Source organism: Mizuhopecten yessoensis, unplaced genomic scaffold (genome assembly GCF_002113885.1).
Source record: "Mizuhopecten yessoensis strain PY_sf001 unplaced genomic scaffold, ASM211388v2 scaffold11069, whole genome shotgun sequence".
In the NCBI taxonomy this organism is placed as follows: domain Eukaryota; kingdom Metazoa; phylum Mollusca; class Bivalvia; order Pectinida; family Pectinidae; genus Mizuhopecten; species Mizuhopecten yessoensis.
In genome coordinates this window covers 1,966,248-1,993,156 of record NW_018408864.1, presented here as the reverse complement: position 1 = coordinate 1,993,156, position 26,909 = coordinate 1,966,248, and the positions used below count along the sequence as shown (strand labels likewise).

The 26,909-nt window shown below is 35.7% G+C and overlaps 1 protein-coding gene across 4 annotated transcripts in view; it reads right to left on the bottom strand.

Moving 5' to 3' along the window:
* Positions 1–460: 460 nt before the first annotated feature.
* The window catches only part of LOC110465278, a 205,840-nt gene continuing 179,391 nt past the window's right edge, over positions 461–26,909 (bottom strand). For 2 of the 4 annotated variants that reach the window (XM_021520986.1, XM_021520988.1), the window contains 9 exons: positions 22,688–22,723; positions 18,771–18,884; positions 16,450–16,617; positions 15,974–16,144; positions 10,966–11,142; positions 9,812–9,982; positions 7,339–7,518; positions 3,824–3,877; positions 461–3,058 (listed from right to left, as the gene is read on the bottom strand). In XM_021520986.1, coding sequence (XP_021376661.1) covers positions 2,985–3,058; positions 3,824–3,877; positions 7,339–7,518; positions 9,812–9,982; positions 10,966–11,142; positions 15,974–16,144; positions 16,450–16,617; positions 18,771–18,884; positions 22,688–22,723 — 1,145 coding nt within the window. In that variant the 3' untranslated portion in view covers positions 461–2,984. Of the gene's footprint in view, positions 3,059–3,823; positions 3,878–4,183; positions 4,260–7,338; positions 7,519–9,811; positions 9,983–10,965; positions 11,143–15,973; positions 16,145–16,449; positions 16,618–18,770; positions 18,885–22,687; positions 22,724–26,909 lie in introns of those variants that run through there. The other 2 variants (XM_021520987.1, XM_021520989.1) reach the window with 2 other exon arrangements.

Sequence of the window (26,909 nt, the reverse complement as noted above, 5' to 3'; positions counted from 1 at the left end):
CATTCATGAGGATTTTACCTTCTTAACACCCATAGTAGCATAATATAAGAAAAACATGATCTTTTGATGACTTTTTAAACACAATATTCATAAATATTTACTTACATCTTACAATTCTCTAAACATTTTTCACTAGAGTTATCTCCCATTCACCAGTATCTGCATGTCATTTCACTTGCATACTGATACGTCTAAAATGATAAAAACCTGCTATTTGTATAGTATACTGTAGACTAGAGTACTTTAAATAAATGAGATAAATACATATACATGTTTATGCAACATGACGATAGACAAACTGAATATGCCTATGAACGCGATAAAGTTCATTTTAAATATACAGTGGTATGGATTGATTCATCTTTGATACTCCAGGGGTTACACTCGAGTTCGCCCCTGCATCCCTGGAATATGTCATGACAAAATCATAGGCGCAGTGTGCGCCACCTTGTGGATGAGACAATAAATAGTTTGATCCTTTGATGTACATCAAAAGAATATCGCGGTCGCGTAACAGTAAAATTGACTGGCTTTGCAGTTGAATGTCGCTTCTCTGTAATCTGCAAAGGACAGGTATCAGCTTACGAATGGTCAGGTTTTATTTTACTTGACCCGATTAAATAGCTAGCAGCTTGCCTTTAATTTTCCTTCAATGACGTAAACAGCGAAAGTGAGCGTAACCTATGGAGTACCGAGGATTCAGTTGATTCAGCACGTAAATGTAACAATAACGTTTGCAAGTGGAAAATGTGAAGTTAATGTAAGGAAAAATGGACAAAATAGTGAAATGCTCTTAAGGTGATGTTGTGCAGAAAAAATAACAAGTATAGATGTTCCACTAACGTTCACAGCAACGCCATAAGACATTGCATAATCTAACGTATTTGATAGACAATTTCCAATTTCAGTTTAACACAAAATCCATGTAAAACGCTCCTGTAGTAACTTGTTTGAACACATAAGATAATCAATGAACAGCATTAATCTAAGTGATGTGAAACTCGATATACTATTACGGTGCGGAAGGAAACAAATCCGCATGTTATATATTTGTTACTGCGGTCAGCTTATTTACGGTTTCTGTAACATTAATACATACACTGTCCTTAGAGAAGAGGAACTGGCTTATGCTTTGATTAATTTATACTACTGTCCGTAACAGAGTGGACTAAAGTTTTACTGCAGCTCGTCCATTAGTCTACTCATATAGGAACTGTATTATATAGTGCTGTTTTGTATACAACACCTGCTGTTCATAGCGAAGTGGTTTGGGTTGATTGTGTTTTACGTCCTATTAACAGTTATGGTCATTTAAGGACGTGCCAGGATCTGATGGTTGAAAAAGAGTTCACGGAGAAAAAACCCACAGACCGAGCATTTATACAGTTAGCATCATGGTCATTAGAAATAGAACCTCAATAAACACCTATAACTACAATTGTGTGGTTAAATCAGATTTCTTGCACATGTACTAAACCGTAGGTGTAAGATGTCACAGCGTGTTATTTTTCCGCTAATGAAACAGACCAATGACACCTAGATACATGTTTCATCATATCATGACATTTGACAATGTTCACTGGTGATTGGGCCACATCACTTAAAGTGTTATATAACAACAATGTTCACTGGGGACTGGGCCACATCAGATAAAGTGTTATATAACAACAATGTTCACTGTTGATAGGGCCACATCACACAAAGTGTTATATAACAACAATGTTCACTGTTGATAGCGCCACATCACACAAAGCGTTATATAACAACAATGTTACTTGGTGATTGGGTCTCATCACACAAGTGTTATATAATAACAATGTTCACTGGGGACTGGGCCATATCAGATAAAGTGTTATATAACAACAATGTTCACTGTTGATAGGGCCACATCACACAAAGTGTTATATAACAACAATGCTTACTGGTGATAGGGCCACATCACACAAAGTGTTATATAACAACAATGTTTACTGGTGATTGGGCCACATCAGATAAAGTGTTATATAACAACAGTGTTCACTGGTGATTGGGTCTCATCACACAAAGTGTTATATAACAACCATGTTACTTGGTGATTGGGTCTCATCACACAAACTGTTATATAACAACAATGTTCACTGGGGACTGGGCCACATCAGATAAAGTGTTATATAACAACAATGTTCATTGTTGATAGGGCCACATCACACAAAGTGTTATATAACAACAATGTTTACTGGTGATTGGGCCACATCAGATAAAGTGTTATATAACAACAGTGTTCACTGGTGATTGGGTCTCATCACACAAAGTGTTATATAACAGCAATGTTCACTGGTGATTGGGCCACATCACTCAAAGTGACTTTGGTCATTTAAGGACGTGCCAGGTTTTGATGGTTGAAAAAAGAGATCCCGGAGAAAGAAAAAACCCGACTGCCCCACGTAGGTCTCGAACCCGCTACCTAGTGGTTGAGGGCATGTGGTAGCAATTTAATATATCTACAGTATAATGTACACTCTTGGGATATTCAGTTAAAAAAGAAAGCTCGTCTTAATATTCGAACATGTTAGCGGCTTAGACTAACAGGAATTTTGACTAGACATAATTCAGCCACTGCAATTAATAAACTGATCGACTAAAATTTTAAAAAAAATAATCTCTCACGTTATGAAATACACTAAAACATTCGATAATGTATGCTACGGTCAGAACGAGCATTTCTACATTAAGCTCCATGGTCATTAGAAATTAAAGTGTTTCTCTCAGTCGATCGATGAACCTCAATGAACACCTACAGCCATAAGTATGTGGTCAAATCAGATTTCTTGCACATGTACTAAATCGTAGATGGTACATGTAGATATCAAAGCGTGTTATTTTTCCGCCAATAAAACAGACCAATGACACCTAGATACATTGTTCATCATATCATGACATCTGAATTGTTGGCAAAAGAGCTATATTATCCCCACTATTTCACACTTCTGTCGTCATTAATGACGTCATACTATTTGACGGAGACTCAGTAAAAGCACGACTCCAACCAGGATCTCAGAATAGAGCGGGCGGACAGTGGCTGAAAAATACAGAGAAAATGTAAGGTAGGCTTATTTTGAATGCTCTTCTTTAATTGTAATATGATCCTTTTTACCCTTAAAATTTACCAGCATTAATACATTCCATTATCCCCTTCTCGACGCTTTTGATTAAATAAAAACAAAATGCCCAGGAGGATATAACTACATTGTATGTATGAACTGGAGTGGTACCAGATTGGACAAATACAAATATCTTATTTAAACAATAACAAGAAGGGTCCGTTTGAAGAAATCGAAACTTGCGGTCTTCTGCGAGAAATATTGGAATTACAATTGACGCGTACATTTTGAAAACGATTTCTCCCGAAGGACGGTGCTCTGTTGAAATCTTAGTAAGGACGAGCGTGGGAATGGCTGTGACCTTGGCCACCACATCCGATACGTTCTTACTAAGAAGACACTTCTCCTTAAAGTGTCAGCCTAGAGGGGTTCGCTATCAATGTGTTTTAAATCCTATACATCGTGTGAATAATTTCCCTTTCCATCGTATTGGACACTCTTGACTTTTTATGTCGCTGATTCTAGTGTCTACTAGTTTTACTAGTTTTCATGAAACACAAAACTTATAATGTCTTAACACCTCAGGGTCTTTGATTGGTGACACCAAAACAAGTAATTCATATACACATCGTGATATGAACAAAAGCTGGTTAAAGTGAAGGCACCAAACGGGATAAAATGTACAACATTTGACACTTAAATAGATAAAGATGGACATGAGTGGCGTCACTCAAAATACTTACATGAGTCTGGCATCTCGCAATACGACTGCCAATAGTCTGGACATATCAAGGAACCTGAAGAAAGGCAAATCATCAAGGAGACATTATTATAGATTATTTGCTTAAAGTCATCACAATTTCAAAACAATGTTCATCAAATTCAGGAGCCTTTGTAAATGGCATTAAAAACGACCATTCAAACATGAATTGTATATTTCAATGGTAAACCTGATGGATTTCGAACTGTTTTCGTTAATGACTTACTAACGACATAAATGTAAGAACCATACAAGTTCAGTCTTTAGCTATGTTTTGCCATTAAAATATATCGATAGATCATCTGACATACAGTGATAAGGGTATTATTGGCCACTGTGTGGAGGGTTGTAGTTCAAAACTTTGTTGTTCATAGCCTGGTTAGTAGAGTAGTCATCGATCCCATTGTCAAAATTGATTTCTGTAAAATATTTAGAATATTTACAAAAAAGTGGTTTTATCGACTTTAACTGATCTTTTTTTTTATATTCAATATAAATTTTGAAAGTCAATTTCTTTGAAAAATATATCAGATATATGATTTATATTGTCGGTTACCTAATCAGGCGTTGATCAACCGGACAAAAATTAATGTCTCGGTCGCTTAAAAACCAAATTGGTAGGTAAAGGTTACCATGTTACATCAAATCATCTATCTAATTAAGGAGGAAGTATTTTACTGCAATTGAAATGTAACAGATATAACCGGACCAAGAATCGGCGGTTTAGAGATTATAATTTGTCTATTGTACATCCAGGTTCTCGCCTGGCACTGTTAGTATACCCCTATATGAACGGTAGTGTTTCGATAGAATAAAAATAGATCGTTCAGTTGATTTATTATACATGTAGTCTTATTTCCTATAAACACAGTGTGGTCACACATATCATAAGTTATAATGCGTAGATAGACACAGAAGCAAACATGTTATCGGACATTGGTAGACATATACTTATATTCCATACATAGCTTGACAAACGGGACAGTAGGTCTTGGAACCTCTCGATACGTTTTAATTGTACATTGTTCGTATATAAAGAAACAGTTTTATATGATAAATATATACGATTTAGTTGCTTTTGTATACCAACACTCAGTTTAGTGCCACAATGTAGACTTAGTAAAGATCAGTTTGAAATAAGGCTACTAATTTATTATATTTATCATATTAAGGTGATGCATGTTCCGACGGACGAATGTGTGTAGACGATAGGAAACACATAAATATCAGGGAAAGAATAATAGAATGAAGATGTAGAAATCGGTAATATTAGCAACATATATTATTAAGAATGTCTAATTCAGTTCCAACTAATGTCTAGTTCAATACCATCTAAAGTTAAGAATTTGATGAAGTAGTTGGCTAGCATTACGTAGAACTTGTTATGTATGCAGTAGATAAGTCAAGTGATCTAATAGAAAAATATCTTCAATAAGATTCATCAGTTTGGAAATATGTGATATCAAAATTTTACTTTTTACACAAACAATGCACGTATTAAACGTGTATGATTTTCATGTCACTCGCCCGAGACATTTCGCCTATAGTCTCGGGTCGAGTGACATGAACAATATACAATTTCGTCACATCGTTGTACAGGTAAATAATACAAAACGCTCACTCAGTCATAGCCTGACAAAGAGACTAGTCGGTCTTGAAACGTTGCGACACGTTTAGTATGTACATTTTTTTGTGTAAAATGTAAAACTTTGATATGTTCTAATAGAAGCTTTGATTTTGAGTAAATGAGGCTCAAGATTGACCATATACACTTTAAGTCCTTAAAATTAAAATTCCAACAACTCTTCTTGTTTAGCCAGCTAAGCGATACGACATTGTTGATACGGATCACTGTAAAATTAAAGATTCACATACAAACAAGGATTCGGGTCTGTATGCTTATCATTTACCAGTTTTTGGGAAGATTCTAATACAGAAGTTTGGTAATATTTCGTCCTTTCAAAAAGAAAAGGAATATGTGTAAGCAGGTCTAGTTCTTTTGTGAACAGGAAATACAAGAGTGTTTGTGGATAAGAATGATGTTATATTTATAACATGGAGCCTTTTGCGAACACAACCAGATACTGGCCATGCAGATCCTGGAATATCGGGTATGGTTTAGATATCGTGGCCAAGAAATGCAGATTTGTGTTTGATTTTTACTTTGAATTTCAAGCTGCTAATTGTCGTTTGAATAGTAGACCTGCTATACCTATTCCGCTCTGTAAATCTATCCCATTCACCATCATAGTCTGGCGTAGTCTTCTACAGAAGCCACCAGTATTTCGCTTTTCCTATTTCAATACGATATTACAGATATCTCGATACTTAGGATATTTCATGAAAACGCCTCGTAGCTTTGCATTATAAATAATGTCTACATCGCCAGCTAACAAGTGACCAGATACACCATAGTCGTTTATAGCTGCACATCCTTTAATGTGGACGACGTACAGACCAGTGCAATCTTGTGTTTAATATGTGAAGAGTTACCAGCAGACAGTGGCATTTAAATGGCATGCATCCTTGCATCAACGTGAAACGTCTAAATAACATATCAGGGATAGACGTAAGATCATGTAAATGAATGCATTCTATCGATGGCAAGTAACCCCTATTTCAGTGGATGTTGACAAAATTCCGCATGCCTTTAAATTAGAAGGTTAATTGTATTCTTAAATTTCACGAGATCGTAAAAATAGAGATTAAGAGCTTTCCGTTTGTCCGATTTGAAAATTACTCTGCAATACAACCAAACAAACGAAACAGTGTATGCATTATTGATAGAGCTTTACGTACAGGTCGAGTGCTGTTTAACGTTTACTGTACCGCGAGGATTCAAGTTGGCACCACCCAGTTTTAAAATCATTACCAGAATTCTACTTAGCATTTCATACGAAATCTCCGAGGACCAATACAGTAACATAAAATCAGTAACAAAACATTCGTATGCAAGAAACATTTCTTAGAATAAAAAAACCTAAACCCCCTACAAATTACATGTAAATCGTTCTGTAAATGAAAATCTATATGTAAGGGCTTCTATTTAACGACGAAGACGCTGGAGGTTTGTACTCATAAAACATTTGTGCTTAATCACAAACATTTGTAAGTCAATCGTTAAACAGTGTCGATCCTTTTGTTTAATCAATGCGTACGGTGTAGTGTTATAGATACACACGAACCATAAATATTAGCATTCAGTATTTTAATAGATTTGCAATGCTAAAACTGTATACACATTTAGGTGCATAAGATATGTTTTAGAAATCACAATTTTGGGGACACAATGAAACAACATCTGACCTACCTTAGCCATTGCCAATGTCGTTCCCCTTTTCAGCGCCTTGTACATTATCTCATTTACTTTTTCGTATCTCTGTACTAATTAATCTACCATTGATATATCTGATATATCCTAACAGATATTATTGATAAACTAATATCCAACAAAAGTGAAAGTATAATTTGGACATAAATTATTGATAATATACTTACAGTTGACTGAGCACGGCAATGAATCGCTGGCGCTACCGGGACAGTATACGCCACCATATTCTGGATTGGGGTTGTCACAATCTCGCGTCCGCAGCCGTTGACCGTCTCCGCATTTCTGTTGTGCCTTACTTAAGTCGGTGCAGTCTGAATATTCAGACCAGTTTCCCCAGTTTCCATCAACTGTACAAAAATAGTTATACATTATTTATGACAAAGAAGACCTTTACAATATGTTTTGTTGATTGTGTGATTGTCTTTTTTAATCATACCACGATTTATATGCCATTCTATTATTGCAGTGTTGCACAACTAGTTTTCAAATACTCAATATCATAAACACGATTTATAGATATGTACTTATACGCAAACGCTTATCAATATTTTAAATTCAATCTAAAAACAATTCTTGTTTAGTTATATTTTCCCTTTCCCGTCGCAACCTTTGGTAAATACTTTGAAATGCTAAACGATCATGTTAAGTATACTGCACTGCTGATCTCACCCCATGGTATTTTGAGTTTTGTAAAATTGATTGGCTAAACGATCCTGTTTAGTATACTGCACTGTTGATATCACCCCATGGTATTTTGAGTTTTGGAAAATTGATGTTGGGAATAAGTTAAATAAATGAAATTGTTGATTTTTTAAAATCTGGAACGGTATGCTCTCGAACTTGTTTTTTTTTTATATATATTTTTATTTTTGCTTTACTTTGATACGATTGTTATATTAAAAACAATTCTTTATGTTATTATATTATCACTGTACCGATGAGAAGTTCATTTGAAAAATCGATTAGGCCTATTTCGTGTCTCGGTAACATTACGGTGGGGGATTACAATTTCAACTGAAAATCGCAACCAAAATGATGTGGTAAGATTTGCACTTCAAGTCGTAACAGTATTGTTAACGATAAATCTAACTTGAGAAGCAGAGCGGTGATCAACAGCTCATCAAGTCGTGGGCTACAGGATAACAGTTTGTTTTGTAAGACAGGGAAATCTTCCTTAATTAAAAACTACGTGTTTCTAAGAATTAATTATCATTCACTGTTATAATATAGAGTTTTTAATGTCTTCAACTGATAAGATTTTGTACTGCGCAGGAATAATACATGTTCTTTCTGTAGCAACCGATTGGTCACCAACAATTTTAAATGGTTACAATATTCCGCACCGTCAGTTTTAGTTATATCTGTATTGCCAATAATTTAGCTTCTAATCTCTGACTAGTAATTGGTGATTTGTAATCATTGGTTCCTGTCCCAGTTGAAATATTTGATACAAGTGATTTTGGGTTGAATAGGAAATCAGTGTTTATATTTTGCGGATTTATCTTTATTGAGTTGGTAATTGTATTACGAAATAATCTGAGGAAAAACAGTCCGTTTGATTCGAAGGAAGTATACTTTATAGTTTCTTTACAAACTGTTACTCGTCCTCATAGTCTTTTCGATATCAATGTTGATGATCTGTATCATATAAGGAAACCACAATAATTACGGCAAATATTCCAGAGTCAACCAGTGTTGCAAATAAAAGGAAACAACAACATAAATTAGATAAACAATATGAAATGAAGTTAAAATTAGATATTAGCGGTCTACGAAGCAACGACAACACAACAACGTGTTAGAATACACTTCAAGTAAAAAGTCACATACCTATGGTTGGACAGCAGAGGATACAAAACCATATACTATTATATAATATAGCTTAATTCTATGTATAGATTTAAACACACATTCAGTCGCTTGAAAAACCACCACGGCAACACCGAACGCCGACACCCCTTCATGATCACGTGCTAAAAAGTATTATCTGTAATGGCTATCAGTTGAAATAGCCTCGACTATTTTAAGTTCTAGAGTATGACCGAAATGTGAAACGAACATCCTACAGTGTTGTTTAAATCTGTTTTCAAGAGTTCAGAGTCAAGATAATATTGCGTAACATGTTTACTCCAAGTAGCTTTTCAAAACACTAATACCCATACTCTGAAACTTGCAATAGGAGTAACGTTTCCTCAAATTGATGTTTGTTGATATGCCGGGTTGTTTCTAGTTTGTGGCACATGATGCTTGGGTCGGGCAGAAATGGATTATATAATTGCATTCTTCTAAATGATTTATTTATGCGTATTGGCAATTCCGCTAAGTATTTCTTGGTACTTTATATTGAGAATTCCTTATTTTGTTGATTGGCAAGAGCTTATTTTCTTATGTCTTTTTTTATTCAAAACTGTTACATGTGAATAATTTTGAAACTTTGTCAAGTCTTCGACTTGCATCTTATGCCAAGGAACGCGTTATTTTATAATTGACAATACTATAACGGTTTATAAAACTCCGTGTGTAGAGGGGATACAGTGGTGGTGATGATTTCAAATGACTGTACTATACAATACTATATTATACAAAGTACATAACGTACACGTAAAGTATTTGGGTAAAGAATAGTCAGATTTAGCTTACTTGGACAATTGTTTTCATTGCACGTGTCAATTTCGTAAAATGTTCCAGTACAATTAATTCCGCCCCATTCTGGAAGTGGGTTATCGCATGCCCGTGTGCGTGTGTAGTTCCCGCCTTCACAGCTGGCTGAACATTGTCCCCAGGCTGTCCATTCCCCGTATCCACCGTCAACTAAAACAAAAACAGTAGTTACAGCCTTGGCAATAACAAAAGTAAATTGAACTAACCAGGAACATACATGACAAATGACGGAACAATAAGGGAAAAATACTTCGTCCGAACGGCAGGGATAAACATCAAAGAGCAAATCAATCAATCAGGGGGAAGCAGTACAATAGTTTGATGAGGAAAACCCCTCCGTGCTTCACGGACAAAGGAGATGTAAGAACGGCATGTGCTCATTAAATTTGGCTGACACTCTTATAATTGATGTCGGTTGAATGTAATATGCGACAAAATTTCTTGTTAAATTATTCTGCGAAAGATACATACTATCAAATAATGTCGGCAACAGACAATGCTTAACTGAATGAAAAGAAAAATATAAGATAAATGTCTTGCTTTTGTTTTCAATTATGCGTTTGGTATACCAAATTCTATGAGTTAGTTTTCAAGATATAGTATTTGTTTTTACATTCACTTTGTCAGTGACAATTTCTACAATAATACTGGTTAAGTTGTAAGATAAACAAAAAAACCTTTAATGTATATGGAGGATATTGCAACTCTACACCTGGCTGTAGAATGGCCAGGATCCGTAACACATGGGGTACATATTAAGACTGTATTAGGTAGTATGCACCTGAATGTTCCTGGTGGATCGGTTGTCTGGAAGGTGTGCTAAGTAAACTAAGGACCTTTCCGACTTTGTTGACAGGTTTTATTGGTGTTGTATTAGGTAAAGGTACACCCTTATCTGCTGGAAATATTGTATTGTCAAGTAAAGGTTCGACCCTACCTGCTTGACAGGTCGTATTTGTGTTGTGTTAAGTAAATAAACGCCCTTACCTGCTTGACAGGTTTTTATTAAAGTTGTGTTAAATAAAGCTACGCCATTACAGGTGGACAGGTTGTATTATCAAGTAAAGGTATGCCCTAACCAGCCTATTGGACAGGTCGTATTTGTGTTTTGTCAAGTAAAGGCACGTTCTAACCTGGAGGACACGTTGTATTGGCATTGCAGCTACTGGTATCGTACTCGTCTCCTGGACAATTCTCTCCGCCGTGTTGGGGTACAGGGTCGTTACACGACCGGTTTCGTGTCTGCAGGCCGCCCATACACGACACAGAACAGGTGCTCCAGTTCCCCCAGCCGGACCAAGCTCCGTCAACTAGATTTACAGATAATAATAGAAATCATTGAGGGAATAAAAAGGTTAGTAATACGAATATATTCGATGATAATATACACGTCCTATTCTTTACACAGTTAAAACAGAACATAAAACATATCGTCAACACTTAAACTCAATTCGAAAAGATAACAAACGATTCACTTAGGTAGGGGATTTATATAAGAATATACCTGCTGTTACCCACTGCATGATTTTTTAAAGGCGATCAATGTGGAATGCCCATGCAGAGTTGGAATTTATTTATTCGCCTTACTTGGGGACATTAACACGTCCAAAACAAATTTCCTGCACCATTTTCGATACTAGATCTCTCTCTCCTTTACAACTTCTTGTTCGTTTTCGAACGCCTTTTATGGCGATTCCTCCTTATTGTCTTCGTATTGGGAGCAGAGGAGGATTGTCGGTTCTCTCACCGACCGAAACAAACCAAAATCCTTAAAATCGTTTCTTTCTGAAATTCAGCTTTAAACAGAAGGAAGTAAGGACTGTTTGACGTAAAACCCAAAACCGAATCCAAACTAGCATCATATAACTGCTATTTTACTTTCAAATATCTATTTATATTTCTGACACTTTATAAAAGGTATCGTCAAATAAACCTTTTCGGAAGTTTGTTTTACTGTTACGTAAACCCATGTATAATAATGTCAATCTTATACATTTGACATGCAATGTTACTCCGTAACATATCCTTGCATCTTGGTATTGTTACCAGGCCTAGGTTACATATTCATGCTGTTTGGTCCTATGTTGCTGAGCCAAATAGACTCAATTCAAAGTCATATTTCAAGACATTAGCATTTACGTGTCATTAACGAATTGTTATGCTTTATTGTTTTTTTTCGAATAAATTCAATTTGATGTGGAATTTATCATTTTTATACTTTAAGGTATAGTGACAGCCTTTAACTATAAGTGCCTTTGAGTACGTGACAGTAGCCTGTTGACGTTTTTCAAATTAATCAATTAATCGTTCAGGAGTCAGAATTTAATACTGATGCAATATTCATTTATCGTTTGCGGTAAAGTAGAGCAACATGTTAAATTGTTTGCCAAAAATGCATTCTGCGGCATTTTAAACACATTCTGTCAGCTGTGAGTTTAAATGGTTTTAGAGACGATCGAAGAAGGAATTCCGCAACGACCGTCTCCAAGGAACGATCAGTTTAGAAATACAAATACTGACATTTTTATGAAAAGAATTACTATGAGGGTTCATAAAATGGGGTTTCAGATTATGAAAAAATATTTTTAAACTTTTCAAAAATAAATTGTTAACGTTATATCATTCTTGTCATTACACTACGTTATAAATCATGATTTCATGTAACAAAACGAGAAAATGATACACTGGATGTGTCACCGGTACTTCCACGGAACAAAGTGACCAATCGATAAAGATACGTACCAGAGCCTGTTTTGCACAAAGGAGTTGTGCAGCTTTATCAAATAAAGGTATAAATGATAAGTCCATCTTTGCCGTAATTTCTATTGCCACAACAATCTCTTTTGAGTAATGGCATGGTTTATAGTCAACACACTTTACTAATTAAATTGAATTTGCAAGTTCTAATATTTTGAAATTCACAAATTAAGCGGTTTTTATGCACCTGCGATTCTGATTCAACAGTAGTTTAGATCATTTTCGAATTCCAACTTATTTTGCCTGTGGCCTCCTCGACGAGTTTTAGAAGGACGACACAGTGTAATGATGTTTTGGCTGAGTGTATCGATTACTAAGTTCTAAAGGTGTAATCATCTGTTTGTGTTTCGTCAATCTTTTAAAAACGTCACAAGCTCTTATTCGTATGCAAGACTTTTTTGAATATATACGGTACAACTGAACCGATGCAATGACGTAGAACACATAATTGAATTATACATTTTTTTTTAGAGGGATTCGCTGTTTATGATAGAGTACAGCAGGTAGACTGGGTTATCCAATTATTCCTTTCTAGTTAAATTGACGTACTGACTGCGCCATAAGATATATATGGACATTAAATTCAGAAACCTTCCAATAATCTTGGCCTGTACATCCTACTATATGTCATAACAGTGTCATTGCAAAACCACGTTAGCTTGCACTAGTTGGTAGGAAAGAAATATAAAGAGCAAGCTACTTAAAACGTTTATCCTGCAAACTCTGGTTAATAACTAAATCTGTACACAGATTGGGTGTTTGTTATGAAAGTAATGGAAGTCAAGGTTCTCATGTTTTGTCATTTTGTGAACATCATACGTTGTTTGAGCATAAAAGGAGTGAAGGAGTAAAGATTCAGCTCGATTTCCAACGTAACAAAATTATCGGGCTGTTAGCATATGTTTGGTCGATCTATCACTTCACACTTAACTGATGGGTATTCAGACACAGTCAAATTATGTTGCCTTCTTGATGTCTAATTTATGTTTTGTATTACAACATGCATATGTCGGTCAATCATCTTTACCTTCTTTTTGGCATTTAGTTTCAGACGTGATATTATAGGAACATATTGATGTACGGCAACCCATTAACCTAACTTATAGGATCCACAGCACGAAGCAAAGTTATCCTATCATTTCCTTATTATAAAATTATGAAAGATTTTATTAGTTTCGTTTTTAATCTCTATGATACAACACTGAGAAATAACCAAACATTATGTTAACGAAAGGAAAATGACATAATGCAGGAAACACATAATCGTATCAAAAAGTAACACGTCATCTTTAACCGACCGATTCGTTCTTTAATGCTCAGTTAAGACAAGCTGAGAAAATTTAACGGGGAATTTGGAAAATATCAACAATATATAATACAAATATAAAAAAAATCATTCCGAACACGACATTCGTAACAATAACAATCCAAATCGAGAGAATGGAATATTTTTAAGTTTGAAATATGATTCGACTGTTTATACGTATAAAAAAATGTATAATGGTAATATTACATAGTGGACACAGGTAAAATTTACTGGAAAAAAGTGTTTGCTTAGACCTAAAACATGAATAGCCAGAAATCAAATTAAATCACGTTTATGTCATATAGATGCCATGCCCTGAGTTTGTCTCCGCCAATCTGTAGGACTTAAAAGCTATTAACGCGTAGCGGAAATCACAACAGACAGATACATGTAGTTTTCGTCTGAAAGGTCTGCTGGCTAATTAAAGAAGTTATTGCGCCCAGCCCGTACAAATATGTCTTGTCACTCTCATACATCCTGGTCTAATGCAGGTTTCCGGCCAGTCGATGTCATCACAAGTTCTAACACTACACGATTATGGTTTCAAAGGTATCTGCTGCTTGTTTGGAGGATGAAAAGGAAGGGCAACATGTTCGGAATGATCCACCTGAGTGCGTGGGACATTAAGACGACTAAAATGAATCGGAAGCAGCCATGTACGTGTATCTGTTTTCTCTTCTACCCTTTTAACACGTTCAAGGTCGCCTGTACAAAACGCTATAACGATAATACAGTCTGGCCGATCATTCATGTATGTATATTTACTAAAGTTAACAAGAGGCCTTACAAACGAGGGCGTTGGTAAACGAGAAATAAAACAACTATTCTACAATGAGCCGAAATAGACAAATAACCTTTAGCGCCAACCCACTGGTCGTAACGGGGATACAATCCATCTACCCCAGAGACCAGTAATACAGAAAAAAACGAAACAAAATTAAACCAAAATAAGTACATGAATGTAATAAAACTGAAATTGAATTGTATAAGGAACATAAATGAGGACTATGAGGGAGATCAAGGTTGTCTCAAAAATAAAGTTATAATTTTTTTCATTCCATTGCTAAATAATTTAAACAGCAGAGTTCATCTTTAATCGAGATTTGATCACTGATGTCCTGCTAGCTTTTGCGTTGAACATGCATCCTCTTTCAAATTTAAATGAGCAAAATAATACATTGGTCTAATTGCTGTTCTGATTATTTAGTAACCAATCACATGACAGCTGGTTTAGAAATGCGATGACATATTCAATTAACGCAAATTGTCAATATTAAGTATTAACCTACATTTTGGTGTATAGTAAATTTTCTGACTAAATTCATTTAGCATAACCGTGTGTTAATTAGTGTTCACATATCCCCGTGGACGTATACGCATAAATTTGTGAGGGATGTAATGTGAAGGAAATGACTCCTCCATGCCATTCTCTTGGAATCGCATATATAATTTTATGGACCACCAAAGCATAAAGACTCAAATGACAGATGCACAATCCCAATGGAACTACACTTCAGTTATTATATGAAATTAGACAAAATAATTCAGCGGAGTTACTGTCATGACACGTTAAGTCTCGGTAAAATGAACAATACGTGAAAATGTGTTGTCGCACGCACATTGCATACTTATGCAGTCGAAAGTTGAAATAATTGCAGAGTTCTTACCCGTTTTAAACCTTTGTTCATTCGTTTATTTCTGTTTTTGTATCGGTCAATGTTAGCAATTATTCCTAAAATTGACCAATTTTCAATTGATGGTATTAAAAGGCGGCTCTCGGCAATGTTTGGGTTTTCGCCTGAGTCTTTCCGTTGTCTTTACGCAAGAAATCGTTTTGATCTGCTGTTACAATGGAAACACTAGGGGCTTCTATCTTATCTTTCTTGCACTTCCATTTCCGCGGTATTGCCAAAAGACATTTTTCTTAGCAATATTGTAAACATGTGAGGGACTGTATCATTATCCGAGTTATGACAGCTAAGCGAAACAGAATTTTAAAATGGCCTCATCATTTGTAAAGATCGATTGTCATATACACAGAAATCATACTTTGATGAGCGGATATCCATATGACTTACTTGGACAATGTTGATTATTGCAAGATTCATTCTCCGTGTCGTTTCCGGGACAACTAGCACCGCCATATTGAGGGGATGGGCTATCACAGACACGTGACCTGTTACGTAAACCTCCTGCACATTCTGCAGTACAGTTTGACCAGTCCGTCCAAGTTGACCACTGACCGTCGACTAATGAAAGAATAGTAAAGATAATAAGAGTATATATTTGAACGTCTTTAGATCTATTTTGTACATAATGTATTCAACAAGACAAACTGTTACTGACTTCTATATCTTTTACTTAAAACTATTTTATGCTTTAGGAATTGCACATATATTTCAAGACTACATATTATCACCTAATAGATCCATTTCATAAAATGAAATTTCTTTAAATTAAATGTCTTTGCATACAATCAAACGTCCTCTTACATGTATGCTGCAGTGTGGTGTTTGACTACTTATATCAATAACGGGTGCTAGCAAAAACTTACTTGGACAGTTTTGTGCATTGCAGATTTCTATTGCAGATGAGTTTCCGGAGCAAGTACCCGAACCCTGTGCTGGCGGGTTGTCACAAAGCCTCGTTCTGTTTAAAACTCCTCCCCCACACGTTAACGTGCAGTCTGTCCAATTAGACCAATTGGACCAACCACCTAGCCCTGCAAAGGGATCAGATCTGAGAATTAATGGAATCGAGGCTTCTCAAGAATAATAGAGAAATAGTTTAAACTGACACAACTGCACGTCCATTGCTTACACAATAATTCAAATTAAAACATGACAGAATATTCATTAACGTGATGCCAGGCAGGTGACTGACCAGCGCACGAAGAAACCATTGTCTGAAAGGGAAACATCTTTTCAATACCTCAAGCGGCCATGATCGTAAAAATCACATCGACAAAGTGAATGTGTAGGTGGACAATGAAGCATGGTTCCAATCAGCGGTCTACCAAAGACAATTCAGTCGAGGTTGGAAATCTCATAACAATGTTGTTATTACCACAGATACTTGACTGTTGGTGATTAAAATACACCAGAGGCTTGTTAATCAACGGTAGTGCTGCATTAAGTTCATTTAAACATTTCAATTTGAGTAACTGAAAACCCCTTTAACTCAAATGCACTGTGGATACACTTTCAAAATGGCCTTTGGATGAATAAAGATAAATGGAAACGGTAAATAACATGTTAGATTGAAACGAAGATTTGAAGTTAAGCAGTTACCTCTATTCTTAATTCATCTTTTAAATATTAAGTCATTGATGGCCCAGAATTAAACCAATCTCATGTTTATTGAAAAACAATTATACACACTTCCCTGAACAAAATAATTGTGTTGTCGTTTTCCATTGCCAGCTTTGTCGATCTATTCGTCTGAAGCCACCTATGACCTGGACCATGAATCGCATGATATATGTGTGTCTGAAAACCTCAATGTATTTAAAATCCAGACACTTAACCTGTTGACCAATAACCAACATATTGAACTGTGTTGTGATGACAACTAATATAAGGTGCTACATTGTGGATAGTAGATCTATGTCATAATAAATCATGCTTTCATACTGTATCCAAAATATGCAACATGTTTGATAAAAAAAATCTGAAGCGTTAGTACCAATACCGTAGCGCATGCTGGTAACAACCGAACTGGCGAACAACAGAATCACCTCCTCTTAAACAAACATTGAACAATTGGTTCCATTCGTAGTGAAACTAGAATTTCTCAAATGAAGAGAAAATAAAAAAATGACAGTAAGACAATCCTCGTATTCGTTAGACATTAAATATAAATTTAGTCGATAATCAACGGAAAGGTTTGTGTTGGTGACGACGTTATTTCGAAAGAGCCTTATTTCCCAACAATTTTTTTCTGCTTTTAAAGTACTACAACAGAGTCCGGTGTGACGCTTTAAACATTATACAAAATCAAAAGAGCACAACGACATCATTTGTTCACACCATTTGTTCACATACTGATACTAAATTATATTCCTTCGTCATAAACTTTTGTTTTGTCTACTGAGTATTGCATCTCAGAACTGTCAGAATCGACAGGATGTGATTATAGGGAGGTAATCCTGAAGAGTTCTATTAACCAAGCATGCAGTTTTGTTATATTGGTTGAGTTAACTTTTAGACTACAAGTCATGCAACATTAATACCAAGATATGTTATTAATAACAAACTGAAAGTTTTTTTTATGAAAAAAAAGAATTTCTGTTTTTACGCATGCAGACTGGTTGACTTTGGAATCAGTTCTCTGTTACTACCAGGAGCATTGGAATTACAATGCCTGGCAGTTTTTAAAAAAGGTCCTCAAATTATTCATCGATATGATTTAAAATAACGACTGGTAGTATGGCTTACCTGGAACTTTTTAATTAACATTATAATTTTCTACTTTATTCCCTAACGTATTTTCGCTCATGACGCTAATAAGATGTATATACTTGCAATGTGAAACCCGAATAAGCTTTATGTTTAAGATATTGTCAACGAGTCATTGTTTCTCATTATCTAATCATTAGTGATATATGTATCACTAATTTTAAGTCATTTCACCGTTTGACAGAGATATGGATTTACACTATACCTTAACTCTGGAGACAGATCTTCATTGCGTATTTGTTACGACAATGCATACCATTAACAGATGTCCTAAAATAAGGTTTCAGATGTAACTCTCATACTAAATTGACGACTAAAACGTAACTGGTAGCCTAGAGAGGATATATCAGCAGATGTTACTTCTATCCTACCTAACAAGTCTGAATTAACGTCATAATGACGTCATAATTAAACCTACGGTCTGTGCAAGAAACACCGTAGTATCCGTCTATGCAGTGACAAACGTGACTGCCTGCAATCTCCTCACATCTGCCGCCATTTTCACAAGGATTGGTGGTGCACTCAGCCATATCTGAAACAGAATAGAAAATATATCTTAACACCTCCTTCAGTTAAAATTCTTCCATGGCGTATGCCTCTTTTGGGCACTAACACGCCATTTGAAAGTGGCAACTCATACACGTAAGACATTTCTGATATATTGGTATATTGTGTACCTTTAAGCAAATTATATACAATTAATATATATATGCACTGTATTGATTGGCCAGTAGAATTAGGGAAACATTAAAGAGTTGTATGTGACGGTAATGCCATCTTTGATCAGAACACTTGATATGTGTAGGGGTATAAGCCTGGGAGACGAACCACAGACGGTTTTCAAATAAAATATCTGAAGGAAGAACCGGGCTGACAGCGCATTATTAAAGTCAATATTTAACGACATTTATAATATTATATTACTTTCAAGAAAAGTAAATTACGGATTCAGAGAGGATATAAATGATCGGATTTAGGCGAACGTCACAGCAAGGTAGCCATGCGATCCATCAAGAACGCCCTAATAATGGTACGCCTTCATATAATTCGCTATGACGGGGTTCCCGTACGAACCTATAATGAAATATGGCATTCATTTCCCTAGAAATGATTTCCCCGTTCTCTTTGCTTTTGTATGGTCCTATTATGGTGTACACGTATATCCATATCACCATATTGTTTTGCATGCTACATGCCAAAGACGACACAGGGATTTATAGTGTTTGTTAAATTATTATTCGTAGAAGGTTTTTGTATTGCCTTTGTCTGGGTTAAAAGAACACAGAAATAGAACTAGAAAAACTAAATGTATTATTTGTTACATGTACATTCCATAGACCTGTTGTGTAACGAAACATATACCCACTGTACCAGACCGTAACACACATACAGGCGATTACATCTTTTAAAAATGATAAATATAAATACAGTTTGTCAAATAATGAATTACATTGCATTTAACAGTTATTACGCCCTTCTCGGACTCGTCGACGATGCTAGAGGCCAACAAATCAAAAACGAAAAAGAAGATAAGTACGAATCACCCGTGTTCCAAATACACCTATACAAAGTTACGGAACATGTCTCGAATACCATTTACACCATGCAACCTTTTTTCGTCCTTACAGGAATAAATGATTACTCAAAAATGTATTCCCGTTTGAAAGATTAAAGTTCAATGTGTACTCTGGATTAGAGTTTTACTTTTTTTCAGAGAACGATAATCTGTTTGTGTATTTATAACCAACCATTTTGGCGGCTGTTGTTTTCAATCATATTTAAAAGCTTTCCAAACATTGAAAAGAAACCACTTTAAATTTATATCTGTTTATATCATTCTGTTTTTCGTGAGAAGGCGAAACAATTGGAAGTAAAACACAATAGAACGATTATACGGTCCATTTACATGTCGTGATTCCTACCGATTACGTGTATCGGTATCGTGTATCAGTGTTCTAAAGAGCGACAGCCGACACAGCCTGCAGCAGCAGATGTACAGCCAAGTTAGCACTGAACATTCAATAACGAGATGATAGGATTGCTTGTGGTATGCGATTGTGTTATTAAACAGCCCGAAAGATAAATGTGTTTGCATATCTATAAATTATGTCTGTAAGAAGTATATGAAAGCATGAGGAGATTTATAGCTAATCGGTGTGCCCATCTGTCATTGCCATTTAGTCTTTTCTTTTTCTGTTGAATTGGGAATAACAATAAAATATAAGTGGTTTATTCTTCTTCAACTGACGTATAGGTGCAATTAATTTTGATATTTTCATTGATTTATATTAAACAACTAAAAGCATTTGTGTAATGCAAATGAGAACAATGCCAATTGATGATGTTGATTTAGAACATTTCAACATGATTGATTGGTGCAATTTTCTCCCACACTTCATCAGTATTTTGCCGCTGTTACTAGGGAAAAGATAAATCTGCCTTTACCTACATACAGAAAGAGAGCTCACGCTGTTACTAGGGAAAAGATAAATCTGCCTTTACCTACATAGAGAAAGAGAGCTCACGCTGTTACTAGGGAAAAGATAAATCTGCCTTTTTCTACATAGAGAAAGAGAGCTCACGCACGCTATTGCCTGAAACCGTCATCGTCGTGTCATCACTTTATGCGATGTAACGTCATCGATTTTGTCACACATTTCATCTGCCCTGGATGAAGGCGAGGTGCATGGGNGGGGGGGGGGGGGGGGGGGGGGGGGGGGGGGGGGGGGCTCACTCCTATGAAGCAGGATTGGTTGATTCTGCTGAACAACAAGAGGAGGCTATCGTCCACTATAGGGAAGTACTGAACACCACACACAGATTGTTTTAGTGTTAAGTGTTGAGTAACGACAAAATAGTTCGGCCACCTTCGTTCCCTGATAAAGGTTCTGCGATGTCTAGATATTTGGGACGATAAACTTTAGGTCTATTGCAAATGGATAGTCAGACAACCGAATAACTGATCATTGCTGCCTGGTTAAGACATTCTCAACGGTGTAGCATAAAGAAAGAATGTCGAGTTATCTGGCGAAATTATGTTCCTTTAATACCTTGAAACTATTCATAATAATAATTGCTGTTTAATTTTAACTGAAAAATGTTTGTAGCGCGGTCGTACCGACATGCGTCTCATACATTGATTATGGTTTCTGGTTATACTTCAGTTATTTCACAGACGAGTGTGTACATTTTGATAAGCTTACTTCATTAATTTCGTCGATGGTTGTTTTTATTGTGATAATATCGTTGTTATATCATGTATTGGTTTTAACGTTTGGGAACCTTTTTTTAACTATCGGTAGTAGACAGATATAGTGATATATACGTCTGAATGCCATTACGTAATCACTATGGCGGGAATAGGTGTCAACTTGATATCTACGAGTGTTGGTCCAATTAGGGTTTAATCAAACAACTTTAATAGTTCCGTATACCATGAGCTTCCGAGTGATCGACACACTACAAGTATACTTGATCCACACGAGATTGTATCTATAACTGATATAAGCAATTGGAAAACCTATGCTTTAAGAGCAATACAAACTATAATCAACGCATCATACGGGCAAATCGTAGATGAGGCGCATAATGTGGGCTTGTCTGCAAAAATCAGACGACTTTAATTAGGGAGCATGCAATCAATATGATGTTTCCACTGAAACAGTTGTGGCCTGTATATTTATTTTTTCAATATGCACTGTGGAAATGAAAATGCATCACTAACGCCCTGGTCAGAACGATTTGATATTCTGAGGATCAGTGTGGGTTTGGAGGTGACCATCAGACATCTTCCCCAGTACAGCACACCATCGCAATCAATCTCTACCAAAAGTTGTCGTTCCTTACAGCTTTTGTCAATAGCGAAAACATAGAATTCTGAAATATTGATCTTTTCATGCATTTTTCCAGATATAGTCTGAATATTCTTATGAAAAATTGATTGTGTCTTTAAATCTTGAAAGAATATAAATGCTTTCATGATGTTCGTTTTTTGTTTGTTATTTTTTTCCTAATTCCAGAAAAAAAGGTCGACGACACATATTTAAAACACCAAATATATGTTCAACTGCTTAGGGCAAAACAATGCTACATAGGTTCTGTTAGTGTTGACATTATAATGTTGGATTTACCTGTAGATAGAGGTGAAAATTAGTGTTATTGAACGACGATCAGAGTGGTATTGCTTTGTTTGTTTTTCTGGTGTGTCTTCACAATAGCCAGAGTTATATGAGGACGGGAGTGGTATTGCATCCTAGCATTACAGTATATGAACGATATGTTTAAAGTAACACCCACACTGTAGAGTTTTGGTCTAATGCAGTCAGAATAACTTACCGACGTATATGACAAAAGTATCCGCTTCTACGAGATCTGGAAATACAAACAAAAGATGTGTTAATGCAAATGTCATACTTTGTCATATAAGTTCAACAATATATATAATAGGGAAAAGGAAGAATATAACATCATTGTATACTTCAGTCAAACTTCTTGTAACACAAACGTCAGCCTCGGACATTAATTCTATTAAGCATTTTATGAAAGACAACTATCCATGTGTTGCCATCAATCGTTACGAAGTTAAAGCAGCCTAATCACTATTGGATAAATTCCTCGTCTTGTGTCACTGTAATGAGGTTGTGTGGACGCTGGAATTTTTTCCTAACAATTAATGTTCTTATTTTTTTAATTTTTCTACCATACATTTCCTTTTTTGTGATGCAGTACTAATAACTTATTTATCAAATAATATATACATGACTCTTCATTACACGTAAACAAAAGATTCAAAATATGTTAAATCTGTTGACTCGGTGGTTTTTGTATAAACTTTCTTTGTCTTTTTTTAGGTGCTTCACATGTAATAGTTCAGTAGTGGTGATTTTTAGCGGTTACCTATAAGAACATAAAGACTTGACTGCTCTGAAATGTTAAACAATGCTAGCAGATCAGCACCGCATACAAATTAATAAGCAATCGAGGCCCCGGCATTCAACAAAATATTGGGACTTGATATGCAGTTTCATTACAAAATTGCATTTTTCTTGTAGATCTTCATGCAGAGATATGCATGCACCTCACTTTACCTTCAAATGATAGATTTGCTATTCGACGGACTATTGCTCGTGTTAGAATATATATACGGGTGTATATTCGATAAAATGTGGTGACCTTTTTAGGCTCTACCACGTCGTCCCAATCGAAAGCTCCTTGCTCCTTTAACAACGGTAAAGACCGACTATTTTTGTTTCTGGACAAGTTCTGTACTTTTATGCATATCTACACAGGTTTTTATCAGACAGTGATCTAATAACACGATACATACACCTACATTGTTATATCGTCTAAACCCGGTCTGACACAACTAAAATGTGGTTATAGCTTATGGAACTAAAACTCCTTGAAATCATAAAGGCTTAAGTAACCCAATTTGTCAAAGTACAATTGTGCGCTGGTGCACGTGGTTTAGGTACTGCCGTGGTACCGTCAGATCCTGACAGCGTTATGCAACGTTTCTTATTTAATTATAACAGGTGCCAAACGTCAGAAATGATGATAATACAAAGCAAAAAAATACACAACAAAAATATGACATTTTAACATTCTTACCACACCAAACTTTAATTTGTATAGCAAAATAATGATGCAGTTGTCATTCAACTACCGTAGATTGTACTTCTCGGAGTAGGCCTAATGCCCTGCTGCACGCGCCTAATGAACGGCCATGTGCCTGTTGTTATGGTTACACTGTTTCTCCTTGACACATCGTGCTATTGGGCGGTTTCCATGGTAATGGCGTACAATCATTCCCCCATCATAATGACATGATATAGGCTTCCAGTTAGAATAATTAAAAGAAGTTTTTAAAATTGTTCGTTTCAGAAATCAGTGTTCATTATAACACTATGTACAGATTTTAGCTCACTTCATGTTTTAGATCGATACGAGATACTTTCACTACATAATGAGCTGTCACAAACGAGCCACTTCTCTTTTACCACCCTCCAAACCATACATGTACGTATAGAAGGCTCTTTAGATTAAATGGACAGAAAATGTAGTCTGTTAGATTTCACGCCTAATCAAGTTACAGTTGTGGGACCGCACAACGCACCAAAAATAGCGTGCGCAAACCGTGCATGCATCGTTCACACACCGTCCGCACATCGTCCACACATTGTGCGCACTACTGTGCGATTTAGCAATCGTTCGCCCCGTTGTGCGTTTCTTTCCGCACAACTGTGCGATTTGGTATCATTTGTAGATCAAAATTACCGAATGACAAAAATACGGAAGGCTTGTATGCGATAATGTACACTGTGTATATATCTGTAATTTCTCATCACAACAATCAAGATTATACAATATTACAATGCGTGTTACGAAGTATTACAGCGACCGTTAGGCTGTCAAGAATGGGTTTGGCTCCAAGGTAACAGAACAGGTAAATATCAATTTTATGAGTGTCCGGAGTTTTACCTGATCAGTGCCTGACACACAGAGCTGATATGCGATGCCGTTTGACCGTAATGAATAGTATTTGTTATTTGCATTCGTTTACCTATAGCTCCCCTTCACCTGGATTTTCACACACCCGGCCTTACCCGACGAGTTACGTAACTGCCCCAGGCGGGAGAAAACTACGGTACAGGTTCGGGATTGTGTTGTAATCTTACATGTGTCGATTAAGTTTGTTTAAAAACACAGAAAACACAATTTCTAAATAAAAGAATGTATAGACAGAAAGATAAGCTTATAGATGTTGCTGGAATATAGAAACATACGTAAACATCAAGTTTATATGTTTAAACACGAAACCGTATAAATTGTTAAGGCATTCCTCAATTTACACCAACCACGATTGTTATCGCACAACGTCCGTCCATCGTGCGCACAGATGGGCGCAAGCAATGATCGTCCAGCTTTTTATGGTTCGCCCATCGTGCACACACCGTGCACACATCGTGCGCACACCGCACATCGTGTAACGGTGTGCGATCCCACAACTGTAATAGCCAATTTCAAACACGTGGTTATTATAAATGGTTTATTGTAAATCAAACAAAGTAGCCATCAATTATCGTATGCAAGATTTCAAAAGCAAATTGGTTTGTGCAATTAACGAAGACTGCATACTGAGTCCGACAAACAAAGAGAGAGAGAGGAGGATACATCTCGGTTTATTTCTATTTTCGTTTCAGAAAGTTAAAAAAAGTCGAAATGTTGAATTTTCAAACTATAGATTGTTGTATATCGTGTTCTAAGATTCACATTGTCTAATCTCGGAAATAAAACTTTTGAGTAGGACATGAGTCATAATCGTGTTTTCTTTTATAATTTGTTTTTACTATGTTATTAAGTTCTAATAAATCCATGACTCATTTGTCGGAATTACACTATACTCTATACAAACTATATAAATATAAGCACATATAATGAAGCACAAGAGAGACAGATGTGTGGTCACGTGACGGAACACAACAAAAGAATACCGAAGTGTCAACAAAACCATACTTTGAACTTATGATTGTTAAGAGGAGGGGAAAATATGAACAAAGGACATATTTGCATAGCGATCCTTGAAAACGTTAGAGTGAAATAAGACCAGGTGTTCCGGAAGAATGGGCGTCTTTTGCTTCATCGATGACACCGCAATGTAAATCGAAGTCAAATCCAAGTAATGCCAAGTCCTCACATAGAGAACTCGGGTAATGTTAACAAAAACTCACGGCACTCTAACGAGCATTTTAAAAACTATCGACCTTCATATCACACAATGTCTATGAGATTCTGATACCGACCATAACACATAAGAAAATTAATGTGTTCTTTCTTAAAGAAGCGATTTCCGATAAATTTCTTTCCTAATTTTTTATTTTTTTTTGTATTTTTTTTTTTATTTTTTTTCCAAATTTATAACAATGCAAATATATCGTACATAAACATTATTCCTCTCGCACATTACAATTCATTCATTAAATATTCATTTATAATAAAACTGCATATTTCCAGGTATAATTAATAATTAATTATGTTTATGTATAATTAAATTCCATCTAAATTGTGTCCGTTATATAAAAGCATTGTTTAGAAGTGATAGAAAAGAGGTTAGAGCAGGTCCTAGAGGTATAGAAGGGAAAGTAAGACTAAGAGAGAGAGAGAGAAAAAAACAAAAACAAAAAAAAAAAACGAGGGGGGGGGATATTGAGAAATAAAGAAGCTATATAGATGTGTTGGAAGGTTCACGGAATTTTACATATAAGTATTTAGAAGTACATGTTTATATAAGAAAACTCGATTTATATATGTTCATAATTTGGCAAAGACAGGGTTTAAGCAATATTAATTAGACTTTCCCATTTTTTCCATTCAGTATTGAATTTCAACAAAAATAATTCACTTTTATTAACAGCAATATATCTCTGAGTAAAATATGTGTCCTTGATAACGTTCTTAAGTGCAGCTACTGACAATGACATTTGTTAACATCTCGATTTATAAATATATTGTTTTATAAGTAAAATTATGGTATTATCTACCCTACTACTGATACTAT